This window comes from Micropterus dolomieu, linkage group LG06 (assembly GCF_021292245.1).
Source record: "Micropterus dolomieu isolate WLL.071019.BEF.003 ecotype Adirondacks linkage group LG06, ASM2129224v1, whole genome shotgun sequence".
Taxonomy (NCBI): Eukaryota; Metazoa; Chordata; class Actinopteri; order Centrarchiformes; family Centrarchidae; genus Micropterus; species Micropterus dolomieu.
In genome coordinates this window covers 13125691-13150455 of record NC_060155.1, presented here as the reverse complement: position 1 = coordinate 13150455, position 24765 = coordinate 13125691, and the positions used below count along the sequence as shown (strand labels likewise).

Sequence of the window (24765 nt, the reverse complement as noted above, 5' to 3'; positions counted from 1 at the left end):
ATGTTTTCTTATGTCGAAAGCTCATCGCATAATCTAAGTAACTTTTAGCACAGTATATGTACGAAAAGGGACAACTTTGTCTTTATATGAGACCTTCTCCCATCACCGGGGTTCACAATAAATTCTAATTTCTGTCTAAAATGTCAAAAGAACTGAGAAAGGTACTTTAATCATCAAGAGTCAATTTATTTTCATATTCTAAAATGCAAAGGACATAACAGGATTTGAGAATAAATCCAAGGTTGAGTGCACAAAAATGTTTCACTGCAAGCGATTATGTACAAGAATAAAATCAACAAATCTTTACAGAATTCAACAGGTACTGCATCAATATTTAGAGTCAACTTTTGTAACTTAATAACGTAGACTAGACTGGACTGAATCTTTTTTTTTTTTTTTTAAAAACACAGCACATTGATTAATTTACATTTTAGTGAGCTTTGTTTGCTGAATTAAAAGTTCACTATTAGTGCATAAAGGACCACTGTATGCTTGTTTGTTTTTCATACATCAAAGATTAAAATCCAAGGTCAAGGTAATGCTATGTGGCCTCATAAACAGGCCAGCTGTTAGCAGTTACTTGTGAAGGAGAACAAACCACACTAATGTCCTCTCCGTCCGTTTACCCAAACATGCCACCCATAAATATATTGGCTAGCAATTTCAATTTGATTGTACCATCACTGTATAATTAATGTGAACATTAGTGCGTGATAGGAATATTTGAGAATCAATGATAAACCTTTTGTTTATCGTAAATTGTTTTGCTTGCAGCATGAAGAATAGTTGCCACAAACATTTGGCAAGATTTTTTTTTGTCAAGCAGATAACCTGTAGGGAACTCTCTGTTCGACAAGTTCTACAGAAACACGACTTTAGTCTGGGTGTAAATCATTAAGATAATTACTTTAAAATTAGGGCTGGGTGATCTAGACACATTCTCATAAAGATCATTGTGCAATTGTGTATTTCTTGAACAGCGTTTGAACCCCGATATACCTGTGTGCAGGTCTAGTTTCCATGTACTTTTGTTCAAACCCTGTCAGTTAAATAATAACAGCTTCTGACACGTAAATAGAAAACAAACCAGTTACATAATGATCTGACGAGGTGACACAGCAGGATAAGTGCACAATCCAGCCACAGAAAAATTTGTTATATCATGAGTGATGAATATTTATACACTTTGATCATCACAGTTAATGTAACTCACCCAGCCCTAGTTTAACTCAAACCCATGACAATTTAGGACTGAGCACCTTTCCTCCCAGTGTCAGTCCACGAAACAACGCTGCATTTTGCTGGAATTATGCCTCTACTGAATACAAGATACAATGGATTTGAAAGCTATTATTCAGTTCAACACTATGCGTGCTATAGAAGAGAAGCCAAAAACACTTACTATTAGTTTAAATTAAATCAAGTATGAAACTGACCATTTCTCAGAACACAGATGAGCTTAAATACAGGAGTAACACAATTTTTTTTCAAACCTTCAGTAGGGAATAACGAAAGTGCTCTGGTCAAACCTGTAAAAAAATAATTTATACACACACCACCGTTGTCTGACCGGTGGGTTTGTCACAAAATTGTTGACAACCATTTTGCTTATTAATGGTCCTCCCCCCATTCGCTCTGCTGCTCCTCGCTCTCTCTGCCTGTCCGTTGGATTAGTTGTCATTTGTTAAAGGGAAGGCAGGCGGGCAATATGACGTTGGAACAGGCTGGGCCCGCTAAGGGCTCCGCCACCTCTCCCTCCAACTCTGTCCATGTTCCTTTCTCTGGGCTGTAGCAGATGGTAGAAGACTTATAGGCCCCCTGAGGAAAAAATTAAATGAAGTCAGTCCCTTGTAGAATGTAAATGCTCAGTTTTATATAAATGCATGCAGTCAAAAACAGCAGGGACAACTTTAAAGATTAAGTCTGTTTCTATATTTTTTCTTTGTCAACAAATTTCATGAAAATACCAAAACCAACAACCTTCTAACAGGTACTGCCTGTGTAGCCAAATCTAGTTTATTGCTCTGTGCGGCAGACCTTCACTGTTGTCCAAAAACGATTAAAAACACATCAATAAGACACACTGCTGCGCTTGGTGATACGTTCCTTTATTACCACGAACACATAATAGTATATTTTGAGTCAGACACACATGGAGTTCCTCAAGGAAGCTGCTTAGGTCCATTGTTATACGCTGTGTTTACAAATGAATTACCATTAATCATGCATAGGGCAAAAGTTAGCATTTATGCTGATGATACAACAGTATACATGGCAGAACCCACGATTGAAGAACTTGCAAGAGCTTTAAATAGGGAATTGCAGTTTGTAGTTGACTGGGTAACGAATAACAAACAACTTCTTAATGTCTCTAAAACAAAGAGCATTGTATTTGGGACAAGTCATTTTTTAAGAAATGAGCCTAGGTTAAAGTTGCATGTTAATGATGTTGCAGTTGAACAAGTCCAAGAGATTAAACTTTTAGGTATTACAATAGATAGTAAATTATCAAGGACAACGCATATTGATGAATTGGTGAGCAAGATGGGATTTTTTTTTTCTTATTTTCTTTTTCTTCTGTTTGTTCTGTTGATTGATTGTTACTGATGAGAGCTGGGTTATGTAGTGTGTTGTATCGTGTTTTTGTATGGTTGTATTGTCTTTGACTTTGTTGTGTTGGTGTTTGTGACTTTCTGTAATTGTGTACTACCCTGTATAGAGTTTTGTGACCACAGGAAGAATAGCTAATGGGGATCCTAATAAATGAAATGAAATGAAATGTGCCGTCCTGCTGCCTGAAATTCTTGCTAGTGCGCCAAATGTGTGTTAATCTGCAGCTGCAAATAATCCCCAACAAATCCACTATTTATTCCTGTTTTCTAAAAACTACAGTGCCCAGATGTTTACGAATTTTTTTTTAAAAGAAATTAAAGAATATATTCCTGACCCGTGCCACAGACAGAATTACGACAAACACATTCTTGGTTTTGGTCTTTTCAGGGGATTTTGCTGACAATAATAAAAATATATTAAATTTTGCCAGCCTTATTCTTTAATCTAAAATAATCTAATCTGAAGTGTAAGAATATACCATGCTCCAGCTGTAGCCTCCCACGAGGAAGATGCTGTCATCCAAAACAGCACAGCCAGGGCCGCTGCGACCCTCCAGGATGGGTGTCTGCAGGATGTTCCACTGGTCAGCTTTTGGGTCGTAACACTCCACCAACATCACGTCTAGATGGGAGAAACCTTTGTGAGAGAGGAGGAAAAATACCTTAAAATAATGACAGTACTTCAGCGTATCAAATGCAGTTAGTATGACCTGTAACTGAAGGTCCAGGTTACAGTAACAAGCTGTTTGTTTGACTTTAAAGGCCCTAAAAACACATTTTTGCAATCAGCTTCATACTCTGAGCGATGGGAGCCTACATGAATAACTAACTTAGTTTGAACCAACATAGTTTGAACTAACATGTTCCCAGGTGTGTTCGTCTGACTTTCACAGCACGAAACTCACAAAACGTTGTCATATTCTGCCTAAATATGTCATTTGTGACCGATATTAGGTGACATTATTATGCTAGCTTATTATTTATGCTTTTCATATTGTTGTTGTAGCTGCAATTACAAGAAAATCAACAATAGCAGGCTTTTAATGAAATCAACAATATAAATAATATATAACCTAGGCTAATCATTTTATTTAGCCTAAATATAGGCTATAACTGTTTTAGAAGAAAAAACCAAGAACTATTATCGATTACAAAACATTCAGTAAAATACTTTAACACTTTAACACTATTATGAATCCCTTGGCCGCAATTGATTACAAGGTCTTGAGAATAGCTCAGTGTCATAAGCGGTTGCACATGTGAATGTTCTCTATTGAGACAGACACGGGTTCAAATCTCGTGAGTTTGTTATAATGGCAACGACACCTCTCAGGGATTTATTCATTACAGTACTTTCAGGAGTTTTATGCTGTCCCTTTTTATATTTATATTTTTAATGAAGACTAGAGAACATCCATCTTCCTCATAGGCCTAGAAATGTATGCATGAAGGTAATATTAAAAGTCTTGTCTTTACATTCTCCATTTTGTCCTTGTAGTCCTACTGGGTGACTAATATTAAATTAAGTTATTGTGAACAGATGGGTAATCTGTGAGAAAAACACCTGCTGTTTGTAGATGGTCTACACTAAGATACTTATTATTGAATTAATGCAACTGGAGCTGTAGTTTGAACTATACAACTTAACGAGTGGTGGCGAACATTCGTCAGAACTATGGTTTCGCGGAACACCTGCGTCACCTAACGATGGTTCGTACCATCTAAGTTACCAACTTAGTTACCTCCATAGTTCGACCTAGGGTTTTGGGAAACCTAGCATTTTTCCGACCAAGGAAGTTGCTACCGTAGTTAGCAACAATGCTTTTGGGAAACGCACCCCTGATCAGCTGAGATTTTAAGCAATAAATGTATTTTTTTTGTATGATTTCACTCGTCTAAATTGTTGCATTATGTATTCATGAATATTTAATGTTATAGAGCAGTGGTTCTTAAACTGGGGGTTGGGTCCCCCCTGGGGGTCATGATCTGGTCCCATGGGGGTCTAGAGAATTCTACTATAGACACAAAAATAAAAATAAAAACTTAAAAATAACTAGACAGACTACAGTTGTGAATGGAATCACTTTGGGTGGACACTGTAAATATTCTGCACTGTTTAATCCAGTAGGTGGTGGTAATGCCAACTGCTATAAAACGCCAAAGAAGAATCAGGCCCCGATCAGACAGAAAGCTCTTTGCAGGTTCGAAAACGCGAGACGCACAGCAATGCCGTTTTTTAATGTTGCTAGGCAACCATATCGCCAGCGATCTGTAATCTTTGGTTTGCTGTTAAGTAATAACTGTCATTTTAGCAGAAACTTTATCACAACTCACAAGTCTGAGTCTTTTGTTGTTAAAAACATGTGCTTTTAAAAAAAAATAGACAAACGGTGGGCTCCATCTCTGGCACTGAGTGTGAGAGGTGTACAAACACGCAGGACACAGGGAAACGGAGATCTGTGCGGGTACATGAGACCCTCAGAAAAAGGACACACTGCTGGTAGTAGTCTACCAGTTGGTCCAGGTTTGTTGCAGTCTCCGGACAATCGCGAAATATTTTCAACCTCAAAAAGGGGTCGGACTGCCAGAACGGTTAAGAACCCCTGTTATCGAAATACTTACAGTAAGGTTTGAAATCAAGGTTTGAATGCAGTGTATCATACACAGGTATTTGGCCATTGTGCTCTAGTTTCTGTTTAATATGTCTGTTTAACTTGTTGCTCAGGCAATATACTGATAGCAATGAAGGCCACTAACAACAGATGAACTTAGACTCTTTTTGTTTCTTCTTTTTTTCACAAGTACCTGAACATTGCCAAAATCTGTAGTGTAAAGTATATTCAATGTACAAACACCCATGCACCCAGTAAAGGCAGTAAAGAAGCACACATCCACCCCAGAAAAATAAACAACGGACAAAGACATGCAGTAATTTATCATAAGCCTGAGAAATAAGCCACAACTTCAATTAGCCTGGATACAGTTGTGACAGATCAAAGCGCTGAATGTGAAACTGTGGCAATGAAAACCCAATTAGAGTCGTGCAACATGTATTGTAGATGAACATTTAACCGTCTTTCATATTTGTAGTGATGGACTGTATTTCAAAGAAACACATACATGTTCAGCTCGTCATAATTCCTATTCAAATACCAGTATTCAGCCTTGCTGATCAAATACAAATGCACAACACACAAGAGTAATTCAGTTGTTTGTTCAGTTTTTCATTTTGCTTGAATGATGAAGTGTGAAAGAGAAGAGGGACTACAGGTCTACAGTGTAATAAAGGTCATTGCCGCCTGCTCATAATGGCTGTCTCTTTCACACAGATTTGAAAAAAAGCATCAATCTTGACCTGTTTTTTAGTTCCTGAAACGCTCGAGTACTTACCTTTCAAATGGTTTCCACCAATAGCATATAAGCGGTCGTTCATTCCAGCCAGGGCATGAATGGCACGCTTTGTGTTCATGTCCTGTTTCCGAGCCCACACGTCCATTATGGGGTCATAACAGTAGAGCCAGGACACATACTCTCCATTGTGCACTCCTCCTGCAACAGGTAAATACAGCACTATGCCTTTAATGGCGCGTGGAAATTCAATCTGTAGGTAGACGCACTGGCTGCTTATGTGACATCCTCTGTAGAGCAAACTGACACATGTATGCTGATCAAGGAGAGAAATATTTATTGATTTATTGCTGAACCTAATCATTACCAGGGTCCCCAATCACCGGCTAAACTTTTTATTTATTTTTTGACTGGTCGCAGTGCGTCAGAGTTAGCGTCTTCTCAAACTAGCTTTATTCAAACACAGGTTCCACTCAAGGCTAGTGCCTTGGTTCTCTTCTTTTAGTTTTCTGTTGAAATGAGTGGCGTAGTGTACAGTACAGTACAATAGTCACGTCATAAAGTTCACAGATGATTCAGTGAGGATCAGCTTTTGGAAGAGGGGGATTTTGGTTTATGAATTTCTGCGTTGGTGCGATGAGTCTAACTAAAACAAAAGATATCATTATTGATTCCAGAAAGCAGAAGTATTGTATAGACGTTATATTTAAATGATAATGTGTTGGTTATAAAACATTTGTATAGCGGCGGTTCATGGTACCCTGGCGCTGCATGTACGCACTTTGCAAGAAACCTTGCCTGGAGACAATCAAATCAAATGGGTAAACCAGGTATTTAATCATGTCCTCAGGAAGAAAAACGACATTCTGCATTGTCTGTCCAGCCTGTGAAAGGAGATTTGGACCTCCATTTTTCCCTTGACAGTGCTTGGTGAGAGGATAAAAAGATGTAGGGCTCACTTGTTCCTGATTATAGAGTAGTACTGATGAAGCTCAGCTCAGAAAGACTCTCTTTATGCCTCATTCATTCACAATTCTCTCTCTCTCTCTCCCCACTTCTTCTTAATCAGATGACTACTGGCGTTTACTCTTTAGGTTAAACCAACCAGATTTTTGCCACAGTCTCAATTAGCCAATCATGTTGTTGCTTTCAAACTTTAAATCTCTTCTCCTCACTGCTGCAGCCAACTGTCACTTCAGTGAGAATTGTTGCGACCCTCCTCCTGTCACTTATTGTATGGCTTTGCACTTTTATCTGTGTGATATGATGGCTACTTCTACAGTTTTTTCTTTGGCTCTTTGTGTTTTGTTAGTTGTTATATTTTATGTGTTTTGGATTTGTGTCATTTGTGTTGTATTCAGAGTAAACAGAAGTCCTGCGTTAAAAATCATTCTCAAGTAAAAGTGCTAATACTACTAAGTATTATCAGCAAAATCTTAAAGTAAGTGCTCATTATGGAGCAGAATAACACCGGTTAGTGTAATATAATCACATATATTATGGTTAGCTTATCAGAAATGCTGATTCATTATTGTGTAAGTAGCACTTTAATGTTTAAAGGGTTATAGTGAACTTATCACATGTTCTGTTCTGTTTATAAAATCTTTATATGCTAAGGAACGAGTAACTGTTAAACAAATGTAATGGTGTAAAAAGTAAAGTATTTCGCTCTAAACTGTACTGGAACAGAAGTTTAAAGAGGCAGAAATGGAAATACTCTAAATACTAAAAAGTAAAACTTATCCTCCAGCCTTCTGTGTATGTGTTGCTGATGGTCACTGTTGTTTTAATATGACTGTACAACAAATTTAACCAGCTCTGAAAATAAAGAAGATTAATTGATATTGTTGTGCCAAATACATATCATATAATACCTTTTTAGAGGATGTATTTATCTTTTTCAAATGCTAAGCAAAAAAAAAGATTCTGTGTATTTTACGTTGCAGAGGGATAAAAATTTTTTTTGCAGAACGTTAAATAAGAAGACAGTATAATAAGTGTGTATGAGTGACAAGGTCTCTCCTGACCTGATATGTAGATCTTGCCGTTGTGCACTGCTCCTGCATGGGCGGCCAGAGGCTGCGGCAGAGACGACACGTAGTTCCACTCGTTAGTCTCCAGGTTGTAAGACTCTACACTGGAGAGGTAGCCGCTCTCGTTCCTACCACCAATCACATACAGGTGCTTTTCCAGGCGGCAGGCAAAGAAACTGGCTCTCCTGAGGAAGGAAGTGTCGCCCAGACAACATCATTAAACCAGCGATGACAGGATTTATTGTAAGGATATTCCACAGTTTGTGTGTAAGGTGGAAAGGATAGATTTGAATAAAGGCTAGTTACATGTTTACCAGCTGTGAGCACCTGTTCTTACACTAGTGTAATGGGGATAATTAATTTACTTTATCTTTTATTTAATAAATAAATAAAATTTCAAAAAATAAATATAATTATATAATAAATATATTTTGAGTAACAGATAGCATAATACCATATCTGTATGCAAACTGATAAAAATCTAATGCTTTTCATTTTATCACAATGTTTTATATATGACTTATTAGAAGTAAATAACATTTGTGGAGTTAAAAAACAAATCTGGATTCAACCACAAATAGACTTACCTCTCCTGCATAGGAGGCAGCTGTATCCAGCTGTTGAATCTGGGATCATAGCGGCTGACAAAATTAGTGCTGTGCTTTCCTGCAAAACAGATACAATCAAGATCAATGACACTGATTACACAAATGACTTAGTTAAGTGAGTAGAGTCTTTATGGCACAATACTGTTTAGGCAGACTATGGCAGTGCTCCGTTCTAATTGGCTAAGTCTTTGCCAAAGTCTTTATTACAGGCAGTACCAATGAAAAGCACAACTGAGACTATGAGAAGTCTTCATTTAAATAAATGTATTATCTGAAAATCACCACCCACACCTGCTAATTTTCAGTATTAATATGTGCTGCTTTTCAACACTATTAGAGTTAACAATTGTTGAGTGAAGTCTGTTTTTTGTGGAGGATAAGCTGTTGAAAATCAAATCACATCATAAATTATCTCTAATGATGTGTGTTGTTTCTGTGTTGATTTTTACTCTCAGAGCTAAATAAACACTACTGTGTTTCACTATTGTGTTATGATTCTTGGTGAAATAAGGACATAAGGATAGTATCAAAGTTTTTGATCATTTACAGTCTTTGTTTCTTAGTATGGCAGTGTGTTACCACCATTTCACAAAAAGCACTCTTAACACTTCTACATCACAAATATTTCAGTGTTAATAACAGTTATTTTTCTGCAGCAATTATTGACAAGTGTTGATTGGAGTGTTGTTTGTCCAGTCAGAGCTGATCTGGCTCGAGGATGAGTGTTTTAAAACTATCTAAGTGTTACATTAACTCTGATGGGTTTGAACTTGCATCAACTCAAGCTCACAGCGCTCTTTAAAAAAAGTAAACACTGATAAATTTGCTGTGTAAAATCACTGGAAAGCAAGACGTTCAGTCCGTGGTGTTACTGTACCGTTGGGGTTCCACTGGTCCTCTCCACCCAGCAGCAGCAGGAAGTTCTCCACCTCCACCACACAGTGATGGGCGCTGTTGTAAGGCATTACTAGACGAGACACAAAGATCAAAGGAGTCAATCACTAAGACATGTGAATGATATAGATTAGTAGTAGGCAAATAGTACCCTGTGGGCCAAATATGGCCCTCTCTTTTAAAGTTTGAATCAAACTGGAGATGGGGTAGGGGATAAGACGTATGCCTTTGGTGCGATTGACCCGGGTTCAATTCCCCACTGTGACACCACGAATGTGTCCCCAAGCAAGACACTTAACCCCTAGTTGCTCCAGAGGCGTGCGACCTCTGACATATATATATAGCAATTGTAAGTCGCTTTGGATAAAAGCATCAGCTAAATAAGTAAATGTTATGATTTCATAACTGTACTGTAAATAACATCATGGCATCTTCTGTCTTGTAGTGCAACACAGATCATACAATCTTGTGCGTGAGTTTTTTCACTATTAGCATAAATTGCTGTAACTCTGTGAGTACTTAACGCACTGAAATAAATTACATCTGCCCTCCGATATAATTCTAAAAACTAATGAATAAGAATAATAAATCAGTTTTGGACTATAATAATAATCAAACAAACAACTTATTTAATCATGTAGGCCTGCGTCTCAACTGCACCTGTGAAACTACGCTGACCCGTCATGAAGCAAAGCTTTAAAAATTACTGGCTTTTGTTGAACCTCATTGCATGTGATACAGGTCTACTGGTCAGGACATTAAATGTTAGTGACAGTGAAACTGGGTGTTATTTATAAAACATATCCAAAATGCAAAATGTTATCTTAACTTTTTAATAAGCAATATTTGTACTGGCAGCGTTTCTCATTCAGTGACTATTCTTACTTTGTCATGCTGAGTATCCCCATTGTTTGACAAGAAGTGCTCGTAGTACATGTTAATGTCAAGACTGATTTAATTTGCAATGTAGTCATCACAACGGGCCAACGTGCTTGAAGCAGCCAATTTCAGCCAATTTTTTCACAATTGTTAGTGTGAGCCTATCTATCTATCTATCTATCTATCTATCTATCTATCCATCCATCCATCCATCCATCCATCCATCCATCCATCTGATAAGGCAAATATGTTTCTATTTCGGGGATCTAACTCACCCACCAGTAAAGACTGAATCTCACAGTGGAATAGTTTTCCTTTTCTCTTCATCTAGCATTAAAATATGCCACAACAGCCGTTCAATTAGTAATATATGAAGTACATCCAGTAAATATGATCTTTAGTGTATCATACTACTCATCATGTGTTAACACAAAGTTAGCATAAAGAGCCCACAGCTACAGCAAGACCCCCTTGCAGAAGATTTCCCCTTTGTATGTTTTTGTGCTCCCTTCCTCTCCTCCATCTTCTTTTGCTGAAGTGACCCCATTGAGATGTAGAGAAATGGTCTTAGGTGACAGTCATAATGAACATGATCGTGCTCACTCAATAAATCTCAGGCCCGGCGCTTTTTGAACACAAATCAGTGAAATGTTAAAGCCCACCTGTCTGTCTCCATCAGTCATTTCCACTGTCACCTCCCCAACGCCTGATGGATCACAGTTGCTGCAAAATTAGACAGCCTTGAATCTCATTTCTTTCCAATTGGCCTCTCCCTGCAATCTCACTCTGGCTGGCTGACATGTGCCGGTCCTCTGTGGGAGGGGAGTCTCAGATAGGAACTAATAGTACATACACTAAACACAGCTTTATCTTGAACGAGGGGATTAGGTTGCCTGCCTCCAGTGCACCTCAAAGACGAGTGCCATATGACTGCCAAATTCCCTTACATGCTATTTACATTATCATTCAGTCAGCAGTACAGTATATAGGACACGGATGGGTGGCTTTTTATTTGATGTCTAGCGACTTGTACTCATACTAAAAATCATCTCATGTTGCGATGTGAAAAGAAGATTACTGCTTTACAGTATGTCACAGGCTACAGTGTGAGGAGTTCTGTGGGAGGATTTGGGACATTTGCCCCACCTCTACAGGTGCCTCAGACACAGTGGTGAACAGTGGGATAAGCGGCAAGATATAATAACTGAGACTACTGTAATAGTCTTGTGCAGTGAAAATAATCAAAGTTTCCTTCTACAGTGTGTAAGACTTCACTGAGATTTATCACCTGAGAATGAGTGTGAAATTAATCTACCTATCCGTCCCCCTCTCCCCTAAATCTTCCACTAACCCCAGGGGTGAACAGCCACGGGAGGGCAGGATGAGCACGTCCTCTACGAGATGGACGCCATCACTCCGGTCTACAGTGAGCTCTGGGGCTCACTAGAGGGAGTCAGAAACCTCTGCATAGAGGCACAGTCGGGGTTGGTTGAATGACTCCACAGCTAATGCACCACTGCTGCTCGAGCTCTGACGTGCCTTTTACACCATTACAATTGCATCCTACTGAGCTGAATTCCTTTGTTCCATGGCATGCGGCATAGATGAGGTCCATTTACAAGTGGGAGATTTTAATATCAGGTTGGTTTAAAAAGAAAAAGAAAAAGAAGAAGAGAATAGTCCAGCCTTGTGGCTGAGCCTGTGTCTGCCTTTGTCTTGTGTTTGTCCACGCTGCTGTGGGTACACTAGATGGCAAACTTTACACTGCAATCACAGAGCAGTAGATATATCTGACACAACAGAGAGGTATCAGATTCTTCCCAAATTGTGTTGATGAATGTCTTAATCAAAGGCTGTCCCTCTCAGGTTTCGCCTCATTGAAAAGTTATGATTGAATGTTAATAATCTTCTATTCCACATCCATTGTGTGGAGGCTACATCAGACGGTCACTGATGTGTTAAGGGGATGATTTTGCAGTTTTGTCCTTCCACTTGGCCACGGACCATTTGAGTGTTAACTTTTTAGTTTTGAGTGATGGAAATCCCTACTGACCTTTTGCTTGCTGCAGTTTATACCCAGGAGTGTGAGTTAAATGAGAAAACGACAATATAAACACCAGTGAGTTTCAGGCTATTGTGTATGCATGGCTCCTTTAGTAAAAATGCCCCCTGATAGAACATGAGCTAAAATAACAAACAACTGCCAAGAAATGTTATGATTCGAGCAGAGGAAGAAACAACATCAAAGACTTTCTCTGAATTTAAGACACCATTAGACACAATGTAAGAAATTCCTTGCCAGATACAGTACAAAACTGGTGACATAAAGAGAGAATACAAACTGCACAGTACCAAGCTGACAGACCAGACCAATGGCTAATATGTACAAATGAAGAGACACAACTGAGATATGGCTCCAACCAAAACAAAGGGACAAAAACTCAATATGTCCGACAATAATGATGCAAAGAACATTTTTGGTTTCCCATTAGATCCTGTTTGACCTTTGCAATATGGCAACAATATAGTGGTGAGCCATAAAAGGTCAGGGAAGACAGAAAGAAAAAAGAGCATAGTACAGTTTACAGAGGTGAGTCCTGCAGGAAAGGCTTCAAATATGTTCTCTACAGACACCACATTTTGTTCAATAGAATAGATTTTTTTGGTTCAATTGTGACAACTTGCTCTCAATGTAACCTTATGAAATCAATATTATAAACTGTACCCTAGTATAAAATTCCTACAGGTTACAGGATACGTCTTAATATATTTTATTTTTTCCATTTAGTCAACTAAAATCATTATCATTATATATTGTGAAATGTTTGCATCAACATTACAGCTGCTGTGTTCCACTAACCCCATCCATCTCTTTGGTATTTAACTCATAGGTCAACAGGCTAATTCCATGCTGCGTTAAAATATGTATAGGGTAATTCAATTTCATGTATTGATCAATGTGAGTGAATAATCAAGCTACATTTAAAAGCTATTGAGGAAATATGTCTTTCATTATTGTTCTCTGCCACAATAGATCATTAGATGCAAGCAAATCTCATCATGCATCCTGCCAGCATATTTCAGCAAAAAACAAGGGAAACCGGGCATGAAGCTCCACAGTGCTGTGAAGTCACGCTCTGATTAAAAACTTATATTAAAAGTGATAGTGATACATTATTACCTAAAGGACTTAGGGAACTCCTTCCCCTCATTTTCTGTGGAAATTAACCTGTGTTAAAGTCATCCATAGGAACAACTTTCTCTCATCATAAAAACCACTAACACAAGATGCCTCAGGTAAAAAAAAATGCAGCAGAGCCTTTGCCACTCACTTGTGAGGATCTTCCATGTCTTTTTCTCGTCGTCATAGTACTGGACCAAATTGCTGGGGAGACGATCAGGTCCAGGAGGCAAACCACCCACCAGTAACAGCATTCTTTTATTGGAACGGATTCTGTAATGTCAGAAGTGTGGGTGTTTGGACAAGTGTTGGGAAACATAGAACAAAACAGGTATTAAGACTTGAAATAAAACGTCCAAAGGCCAAAATAAGCACAACCTGAATCTGGACACCTTTAATCCTTCATTTACATAATTACTTTAACAGTATTAACAGCACCTGCAAAGCCTATTTTTATTTTTCACTCTGCGCTTATTGTAGGAATGAAATAATCAGTGAATGAAAATTCATGGTCAAATGAATAACTGCTGTCTGGGTACAACTACTGAACTTGAGACTACTAATCAGGCAATATGTGGCCACGTTTATCACAATTAACGAACAATTGCTCAACACCGTATTGATCTTTTGATGTGTTATTGAATGGTTATTGTTCTCTAAAGATATCTTTTCAATTAGCTGTGAAATGAACACAAGTCGTGCAGGGGACCATGCTGGAGGCTAAAAGCACAATTGAGTACATAAACCTGCCTATACAATGTCTCCATTTCATTGGCTGCAATGATTCATGTGACATCTCTGAGCAAGTTGTAAGATATTTCCTGCTGTTTGTATATGATATATAACCGAAAAGCCGCAGACTTTACTGTACATTAATGACAATTATCTGGCTCCTAATGGATTTCAACACAAATCTACCAATTAATCACAATATGCAGAAAAAGATTAAGAGTAGCTGGCCTTTATATTCAGTCACATTCACCTTTTTTCCTTTTTTATATTTTACTTTTTATGCTTGGGAAAATCACGGTTGTCTCGGTACATTCTCTCTGCTACTGGCCCACTCTGAAGTGTTTTGGGGTTATTCATATGCAAATGGGCCCCTGGACATAGATAATGGTGATTAATTGAGAGAGGAGAGAAACAGTGGCATGTGAAACTAATTATTCCTGATTCTTTGCTCATTTATGTCCATATGTGGGAACAGATATGTTATTGGGATGATGGAGGAATATATACATGTACAGTGATTTCACTTGATGATTCTTTGTGCACAGTTTGATTTTCACATTTTGAGATTCTCAATGCCACAGCTCTAATTTTCTGCTATTTAAAGGTATATGCAGCAAATCAAAATTTGAATACTGATGCCATCACTACTCTAAAGATTTTCAGCCTTGACTGTGCAATCAGCTCTGTAAACAAAACCTGACAACAGCACCGTCAATCAATCAACTTACAAACAACACCGGTCTACTTGCCAGCTCTTTAAAGTTCTGATCATGGCACACATGTAAGTAAGACATGCAGCTTGGCCTATTTGTGTGAGAGTGAGACATGTGTATCTAACCTGAATATAGGGAGCATTGTCAGATAATCCCTTATTTGATTAATTCTGCATTTTCTCAGAAATAATACATACCTAAATATACTGAATTCCCTCTGACTGTGTTTATTGGGTTAACGGTTCGCCTCAATAACTGAAGTATCCATGTACTGTTATGTAATTACCATGTAATTCTGGTAACAATTTTATTACAGCATTTCAAATTGTATTCATGAGACTTGCTACACATCAAACACATAACCTTTATCTAGTTTTCTGCATCTTGTCTACACTGATTAGAGAGCCATTACACAGATGTGTAAGGAAATAAAGAGTTGTTTTTTCTTCACTAAGACATAAGGTAACCTTGTAATTCTGTTTACAGTGTAGCATAGAGTAGATCAAGCCCCTTGACAGTTGGCATTCTTTTTCAGGAAAACTCCCACAATCCTCATTAACTGGGCCTCACACCTCAAATCTCTGCCTGACCACCTACATGCTCTAGACTACACAGGCGGTGGGACCACTACTTGAGCGAGTGGGCAATACTTGAGTTGGCAATTTGTTCACATTTAACAAGTGGGAGGCATTTAATTGCCTTCCGTCCACTCTCTAACAGCTCGTTGCTGCGCGCGCGTGTGTGTGGGTGAAATCATGTCTGTGTGTTTCTCTTTCTGTATTTGTGTTTGTCTGTCTCATCCTCACCTGCTGGCCACGGACTGCCTGCAGTGCTGCCTGAAGGGCATCAGGTGGTAGTTCATGGCATCCAGGAGTAGTTTCTGGCAGACAGGGTCACTCCTCATGAAGTCAACAGACTGCACCCTCTCCACCAGCTCAGGAGCAGGTATAAGGGCGAAGCGCAGCCTCTTCATAAGGTCCGGCGCATAGTGCATGCGAGTCTCGCGGTCATGCTCCAGCCAGAGGACTGACATCTGGAATAGAGCCAGCTCTGACTCCACTGGAGGTGGCAGAGCATCTAGCATGGCACACATCTCCTCAAAGTTCAGCAGCAGCACATCCTCCACCAGGTACTTGTTGGCCAGCTTCTTGGTCTCATCCAGTCCATGGAGTGCGGCAATCTTGCAGATCTGCTTGTAGTTCTGCACAGAGATCTGGTCATTGAGGAACTGCACGCTGAGCTTGGTAATCTGGGGGATGTTGAGGATCTTGCTGACTGACAGCACCTCTTCCACTGTGTCCAGGGAAAGAGTCACGTTGGCAGTGTACAGGTACTCCAGCACTAATCGTAGTCCAATGGAGGAGCAACCCTGGAGTACTAGGTTATTGATGGGCCTGGCGCTGGGGGTCACCAGCTTGTCATCGGGAGAGGATGAGGGGGTCCCACTGCTGCCCTGGTCCCCTTTGCTCCCCTCATTGTTGATTACATTATGGGAAGAGAAGAGAGATCTGAAATACTGGGAGCAGGATGCCAGCACAGCTTTGTGGCAGTGGAACTGCTGTCCCTGGGCAGTGAGAGTCACATCACAAAAAAGCTGTTTTCTCCATAAGAGATTGAGGCCATGCAGCAGTGTGTCACTGTGTGTTGGGTCAAAGGTGGATGTTCTATCACCCGATCTGGACATGACTTCCTGACTGTAAACGCCACCTAGGCAACAAATAAACCATGCAAGCCATTTACCTCAGGTCATTTATTTTGCACAACACACGTAGCCTATAAATGGTATCAGTCAACTATTACAATGGAAAACGATTTCTCGAATAAGTTACTGAGCAGATCTCCCGTACATCCAGAGGGGAATAAGCATCATGCCATGCCTGCCGGCGAGAATCTACATCCAATACGGCTTCAGTCGCTTTCAACTTTGAGCTCTCGTCGTAAAGCAACAAACAAAAACGCAGTAGTTCCCACAGCGTGCCACTCGTATTCATTCTTAACTCAAGAGCAAGATGATTTAAATGGAGGCTGAGGTTTGAAGGGCGCTGTCAAAACAAACGAGGATACGGAGATGCTGCAGCGCTTCCCCCTCCGTAACGCGGCTGAAGTTGTCGGATATGGAAAAAGAGACAACCGCCACGGTGGACGGATAACATGCAGCATTCAGCTAACACTTATCCCTTCTCTTATCTCGCTGCACACCCCCACAACGAGGACATTACACATCGCACAGATTTACGGAGTCATACAAAAGCAATTAGTTTGTCTCCGAGCCGTCAGCAGCAGTACGGGTGCGTTTCGCTTTTATCCTACCGAGTTACGCGGACGTGAGTATCGAAAATGATTCACTGAAATGCAGCTTTAGGAAAACTTAAATGCAATATGCATATCTATTGTTTCTTAGTCACTACAAAAAAGCGATTTCTATGTGCGTAGTGTGTGTAAACTTGACACAAGCGTGCTGTAACGTTGTAGCCAGATCCACGAAAAGCGCCTGTCACAACTAAATGATGTGAGCAGCTTGCCTGAGAAGGAGCCAAACTTACCTGACTTCAGCTCTTGACAAAAAAAAGAAAGTAAGCTTCAGGTTCCCAATAATCTCACTTGAATTTTCCTTTGTTCTCCTTTTAAGAAATGTCCTTTCCTTTAAAGTCTATGGTCGGTGGTGCCTCAAAATAACCATTGATTCCAACTCATAAAGTCACTATTTCAGGTTATTTGTTGACGTTGATCATTTGTTCTTCTGAATTAACAAGAAGTGTGTGAGTGTGTGAGAGGGAGCTGTGCTTTCTGCAAGAGAAGAAGAAGAAGAAATATACGTGTGACAAATTATGCTACCAAGAAACAACACATCATTATCCTTGGGCCTGGGGCTCAGTGAGTCGTAACGAGAGTAATAGGAAATCCACGGTTGGGGAGAGAAACGGTCGTGCATGGCCGGTGGAGAGAGACCATGCAGGGGTATGGATGCTGGAGAGACTCGCAAAATTATGGCTCAAGGCTATTGTAAAAACTGTCGAGCGTAAATGACTGCGATTTCAAACATCTATGGAAGAAAGAAAAGAGAAAGGGGGAGAAAAACCGAGTCTTTCCCTCGCTGTTATAGAGAGAACCGTCAAGTTTTAGTGCGCATTGCTAATTAGTCAATTTCTCTCTGCCTTCACAGCCCGACGACTTTGCTGCTGAGCTGAAACTGCTAATTTCTGGGACCAGCCTTTTTTTGGCTGTGAACTGGATGGATGAATGGCTTGTCTCGCACAAATGACAAAAAGCCCCTGCCTTAATCTCCATCGCCAAAATAACCCCTCATCTCATTCTGCTCCTGCTAGTCCTTCAAAAGAAGGTGCTCTACACAAACTCAAGTTTTGCATCTGTATGATAAATACCATATGCACTAATGGCCACACGTTGATTATAATTTCAAATAAAAGCATTTCATTTATAATAATGGGAGTAAATAATAATGTTTCCCTTTTCTATGTGACAAAAGCATCAGGCCACATACACCATGAAACACAAACACATGCCTAAAGTAATGTAAAGTTAAAAAAACAACAAGCAGGAAAATAACAGTCTAACATACCTTGCAGTGTTTTCAGGTGCTATTATCTTGTCTGATCAGTTCACTGTTTCACAACCAGAGGTCTAGCTACCTGCAAACACAAAAGGTTGAAACCTAATACAACAACCACTAATGCACAATAGTGTGTTGTACGTCCCGGTTGGATATTCAGATTCTGTATGCTTACCATAGACTGTATATAAAAAGATGCTCAGACATTTTCACCTCCACAAACCCCCAAAGCAAACAAGACTGGCCGTTGAAAGAAGTTGATTGATGAAGCACACAATGAAAATATGACTCCTTGTTGTCTTGAATGTCCACTTGACCTTATCATGTAATCCATAGCACTCTATCACAAACAAACCAACAATGTAAAAGCCCTGAGGAACTTTCAGCCCCCTATTATCAATCTAGTTACTTTATAAATATATATATATATATATATATATATATATATATATATATTCCCATCATTTACTTCAACCACAGTAGACACACTCCCTTAAGTTATCTTCAGCTCCTGCCTGAGACTAGAGTCCTGAATGTCTTACACTGAGATTTAAAAACTTGGAAACAAGGTCATCTAATCTTATTATCTACATTAAGACCATATCCTTCCCAATAACCCTGTTCATGAATAATCAGGTAATGTAATCCTAATCATTAGTAGGTTGACACAGCATGGCTGCAGGTTCAAAATAAGGAAAATAAATGCAAATCCAATCAAAAACTGTTAGAAATGAGTTATTAGGACAGAATAAACTGTCAATTAAATAAAGAGCTCAATTAGAGTAAAAAAAACTTACACACAGGACTCCCATGGGACCAGAAGTGACAGATACCTCACAAGTTATGAAATGACAGATAGGGATAAATGGTTTTGTTCATGTACTATGAAATAGAGCAACACCATGCTACCGTCAAGCAATAACTGGCCACATATAGGTAGCATTTATAATAGATGGAACCAGAACATAGTTTGATGGTTGATTATTTGACAGGCACGCAGCTTCCATATCCCCCACTTGCAGTTATACCAAGCAAATTCATTTTACATGAACTCTGAGATGACTGATTTGATTGTGCACTGCATCTAAAATAATAATCATCACCAAAGTAAAAACCATACTGTAGTATTAATTGGTGGTTTGAAACCGCCAGGAAAGCAGTTTGTATTATTGCTGTTTACTAGTATTATTGTTATTAGTGTTGCCTCATTCTCAAAGCACTTGACACTGCAGGGCATTACAGTAGTTCACTGTATTTCACTTCGGAGTCACATCCTGTTATCTGTACTAGCACTGAGTTAGCACTACATTACCCAAGTCTCAAGCGAGCTATTCTAACGCAATAAAATGACCATTTCCAACTCTTTCAGCTCTTTGTAGCAACTCAGTCTCCTGAGGCCACTGGTCTTCAAGATTGCAGGGCGTTTATGGTTGTAAGTTGTTGCAGTGTGCAGACGGGGGTGGGGGGTGGGGGGTCATCAGATAAGAGAAGAATTTCTAGACTAATTAAACCCTTTGAGACAAAGAATCACACCACAGTGATTTACAACTCTCTGTACCAGTTAACCCAACTCATATTAATCTGTCATATTACACAGATACCATATCTAACTCTGTGGGTAAAAAGTCTTAATATCTTTTTGTCCTCAACATTATGGAAATGTGACGGGGCAGGTATGAGAGTAAATAACAACAGTTATTTAAATACAGCAGTTCACTGATTAGTTTTCAAAGAAAGCTTCAAACAAAAAGGATGAAAAGACCATCTACTTCATACAGTAAATGTTATAATAAGCTCCTTATTTCACCCTGAGCTTCCTGTGTGATGCTTACATTATAGCATGGTTTCTCATTGTTTATAACGTATAAAATAACACGAAACAGCACAAACTGTAAACATTTTTGTGCCCTTGAATAACCGATTAAAGAGTGAACATTTAATCTAATCAGTGCAATGGAACAAAACAAAAGAAGAAGCTCCAAAGTTGTGAATAGCAAAGTCTACCAGGCATAATTCCTTTTGCTGGCTGCTGCAGAGGGGTATGCTAAGATAGAAAGTATTATTTTCCTAAATGGAAGGTGTCAGATGGTCACGGAAATGTGATCGGCTGTTCAAGATCACTGCTTCCCATCTGCAATTTGTGACGTGTGAAAGATTCAGCCCAAATGTGCTCACCAAGCGTAAATCCTCAGCACTTTCTCTTATCGTGGAAAAGCAAGATAACCAGCTGTTTACAGATCAGAGAACATATCATATTAATATCATGGAGAGGGTGATATCATCTTGTTTGTAAAATATTTTGTTAACTAAGTGTGGTGTGGTATGGCAACCTATAAAGTGCAAGCTGTAATTTATGTGTTGGTGAAACTGTTGTAGTTTAAAGGTTTTGTCTGATAAAAATATTAAAAGGGGGGAAACAGAAAATGCTGCACACAGCCTCTTTAGAAAGACAAAATTAATGCAAACTGCAGGTTAGAGTAAATACTAAATTATTAAGCTTTTAGCAGTTGCATTTAAATTAAAGACCCCCCCCCCCCTCTCCCCAATTCCAGTTTAACAATTTGTCTAAACACAAGCAGGGTTCCTTTGATTAAACATCTGCCTCCCTGTATTTTTTATGATCCTAGAAGAATTCACAGTTAAGAGTGATATGATATTATTATGTGATATGACTGCTTTGGATATGAAAATAGTCTCTATACAGTATTTAAGGGGTTCTGATTTGTAGTTCCTGTGTCAGAGTCCCAGCAAACTATCACTTTAACTATATGTGCCAATGGTTGTACCAGTTTGTCATCTCCTGAGAGTAGCTTCGATGTGAAAGAAACACATGACTTAAAGAAATGAAAGGGTTAGTTAAAGTGCAACATTTCCAATGGCCGCTTGAGTTTATCCTGATGAATTTGAAAATTTGAATGCAGTCTAGAGTTTACTTGCTAAAATATTTCTGACATATATTTTGATACTGGGACTGATTAGCGCGTGCTTGTCATCTCAGATCAAAGTTAGTCAGAGATGATTCATAAAACGTCCACTGTGTAATAAAGTGGAAGCACTTATATTTGCCATTCAGGGAGTATGGGAGGCCTGCTGTTTTAAACCCCTAGATCCCCACACATGGCGTAGCCACCACAGACACGGCTCAGAGAGTCAGCCGGCAGCCGGGAGGTGAGCAGAAAGGAACAGGCGGTGTCCCCTTCAGACTGAGCATAGGAGCGTGTGTGTAAGTGTGTGTGTACAGTATGTGTGTGTGTGGCATTTCTCAAATGACAAAAGGATACCAGTTGTGCAGTTCAGGTGGGAGGAGACATGGAGGTGGCATGGAGACTCACCTGAGGGAGAGTCTGGGCTGTTGGGACCAGGGCAGTAGTGGAGACCCAGAGATGTGTAGGGGCCGCAGGAGGCCACTGTGCTGTGGAGAAGGTTTGCGGGCTGGAGGGAGAGGGGGCTGCTGTTGCACACTCTCCCCAGCGTGATGCATCTACCTTCAGGGTGGCAGCAGGCGTGGAGTGGGGTGCGATGGAGCGAGCACGGGCTCAGTGGCGCGGTCACCTAGGGACGCTGAAGCTGCTGTAGCAGGACTGATAGTTATTCCTTGGGAGAATTGCAAGATGAGCCCCATTGTATTAGCAACCCCTTCTACTAAAACTGTATCAATGTTCTCAAGCCTTTAAAGAACGAAGTTGGGGTACAAAATATCTGATACACATCTGGGAAACAAATGCTTTAAAGTTTTATGAAATATAATGTGGCGGTACGATGTATAGTCTCTCTAAAATAAAATGTAAAATTCAATAATAAACAAGGTTTCTTTAATTTAGCATATTATTCTTAACTGTATGTTTCACTGTGCATCAGAATAACTGTTGTTGAGTTAAACTTCAGTAAATTCCTTTGGCAATGGGAACCCAGCAAATTATTCCATACTGATTTGAAATTCTCAGACATTAAGCTTTTTAATTTCCAGGCCATACTTTTGTGTTGAAACTGTTTGAGTCGTATGTTTTAGAAATTCTCTGTGTCTAATATGGTCAGCACTCCCAATTATTCACTCCACTGACAAGTGAAACAAATGGGACCAACCAGTGCATTCTGTATTATCTACACCCCTTGGATTCCCTGACAATAATTAATACAATGGCAAGCTGCTGTTACCAGCCCCGACAACATGAGCTCAACAACATAAGCTCTCCCCTTCCAAGAGCTCTTGAGAGGAAATTACATCCAGAGGTGAGGTCATATACGTTGTGGCCGCTAGCAGCCGGGTCATATCATGCTAAAGATAAAGGTCCTATTGTAGGATGCTGTTAACATCACCAGGTTATTACTCACATCATTACACCATAAATGTAAGGTGCATGGAATATGTCCAGAATAATAGGAATATAGCCCTGACCATAGAGATATACGCAGCCTTTAACAGCAAAGACAGTCTCATATATATCAGGGAAGTTCATTAATATGCCACATGATCTTACTGAAGCAGCAGTGCTGACCACTTCGTTGGTATGGTCACACACCATTATCAGGTGTTATTTAATTTACTTACAATACTCATTATATATATCTATGTACCATATAAATAGCAGTTACATAGTTTAGGTGTATATTTCTACTATATATTTCTATTATATATTGTATATTTCTATTTTAGAAATACTAGTCTCATGATAAAACAAAATAAAAAAGGCATTTTTTGTTTTAACAGTCAACTGACCAAGACGTCCTTTTAAAGAGATGTCATATAATCATACTAAGCCCTCTTATTTTAACCTACTAGGATATTAACAGGTTTTTTAATTATAGAGGAGCACATTCCCCCAACATCCATTAAAGGAATGCCATGCTAATTTTAAATCCTCGCAGCAGGCATTGGCATCAACAGAAGAAAAGTGGATGAGTTTCTCTTTAACAGCTGTAATTTGTGTTTTCCAATCACCATGCTGATTTCTGCTCATTATACTCCGGTTTCACACCGGTAAGTGAGCAAAGTTTGGATTGATTGACTCTAATTAACTAAAAAATGTTCCAAGCCATGGATTTATTATCATGCTAGCTAGCCACAAATGTCAGAGACTTTCACAAATTATTATCCTGTTAAGATAAATATCTTTGAAATCAAATGAGTGTGGAAACACAAGGAACATGTATTGTTATACTGATGAATTTGCTTGGCATGTTTTCTGCGGAGTTCCACATTAAAGACTCACCTGGGCAAACACACAGTTCCAGTGTATTGTTAAGCTGTACAGTATGACTGAATGACAGATGCTGTAGTTACTTAAACTTTAAAGGAGCACACTCCCTAATCACATACTGCAGTGTATAAATAATGAAGGGAATGATCAGTAAGACATGTTTAAAATTATTTAGTTAAAATAAAATAATATCTTCTCTATAAGATAAAATACAGTTACCATTCAAAGCAGTGCAGAACTGCCTGGTCTACTCTATGTTAACAGAAGACCCATTCCCTCTTGTGTGCTCCAAAACTTGGCAGCATCTCCCTCATTGATATTTTAGACACAGTAGCACCTCTCTCAACTCACATTCTTTCCTTGACTCCATCAGCTCCATGGCTCAACTCTCCACTTGCTTATGAACAAAGACAGGACAGTTTGAGTGGACACCTCCATCTTCCTGGTTTTAAAAAGATCTCAAAACAGAATTTGGGTTAGCTTGAGAAGACAGAACGTTGCTCTGATTCACTTGGCTTCACGTCAATGATCAGAAGTGATCAGTGGAGTGAATCCAAACGAAACGGGCCCATCGTCTGCATGGTGGCGCCAGGCTGAAATTGAGAATCATGCTGCCTGTAAATCAGATTTTCCCAACATGTCTCTTGCAAAAATATGCCTTTATACAAAACCACAAAAAATCTTTTAAACCAGCTTTGATGTATCACAGAATATAACAACACAGTGAGGCTTGTGCTGTATATTCCATCCTCATCATACTGAAACAAACATTTAACATAGAAGAAAATACATCTCAGCTGTCAAGCAGCCCCATCAGCATTTCCACAGTCTACCCTCTTAAGAGTGGCAGCATTTAGGTGTGTGCACTTTGAGGCACGCCTGCAGATAAATGTGATGACATCTAGTTGTGGCTCACATTCATTTATTTAGGGGATTGATTAGATGCAAAGAGAGTAGATAAATGTGTTGGGGAGGCACTTCCATTTGAGATCTAGT

The 24765-nt window shown here is 39.3% G+C and overlaps 1 protein-coding gene across 3 annotated transcripts; it reads right to left on the bottom strand.

Annotated features, from left to right (window-relative positions):
• Positions 1-224: 224 nt before the first annotated feature.
• klhl14 (kelch-like family member 14) lies at positions 225-22984 on the bottom strand. 3 transcript variants are annotated; one of them, XM_046052479.1, is made up of 11 exons: positions 21904-22984; positions 18581-18650; positions 17544-17787; positions 15807-16707; positions 13707-13828; positions 9479-9568; positions 8581-8659; positions 7988-8178; positions 6003-6161; positions 3092-3249; positions 225-1818 (listed from the first exon to the last, which is right to left on the bottom strand). In XM_046052479.1, exons 4-11 carry the CDS (start codon positions 16682-16684, stop codon positions 1678-1680), a joined length of 1818 nt encoding a protein of 605 aa, XP_045908435.1. In that variant the 5' UTR covers positions 16685-16707; positions 17544-17787; positions 18581-18650; positions 21904-22984; the 3' UTR covers positions 225-1677. The 3 variants fall into 3 exon arrangements, with proteins under 3 accessions (XP_045908435.1, XP_045908433.1, XP_045908436.1); XM_046052477.1 differs by lacking the exon at positions 17544-17787; XM_046052480.1 differs by lacking the exons at positions 17544-17787; positions 18581-18650 and having other exon boundaries at positions 21904-22113.
• Positions 22985-24765: the final 1781 nt, after the last annotated feature.

Coding starts and splice junctions, on each gene's coding strand:
- klhl14 (XM_046052479.1), bottom strand. CDS start 16,684: ATGTCCAGATCGGGTGATAGAACATCCACCTTTGACCCAACACACAGT. Junction 13,829..15,806: donor AGGCAGTCCGTGGCCAGCAG/GTGAGGATGAGA, acceptor CTGACATTACAG/AATCCGTTCCAATAAAAGAA. Junction 6,162..7,987: donor CGGCAAGATCTACATATCAG/GTCAGGAGAGAC, acceptor TACCTGTTGCAG/GAGGAGTGCACAATGGAGAG.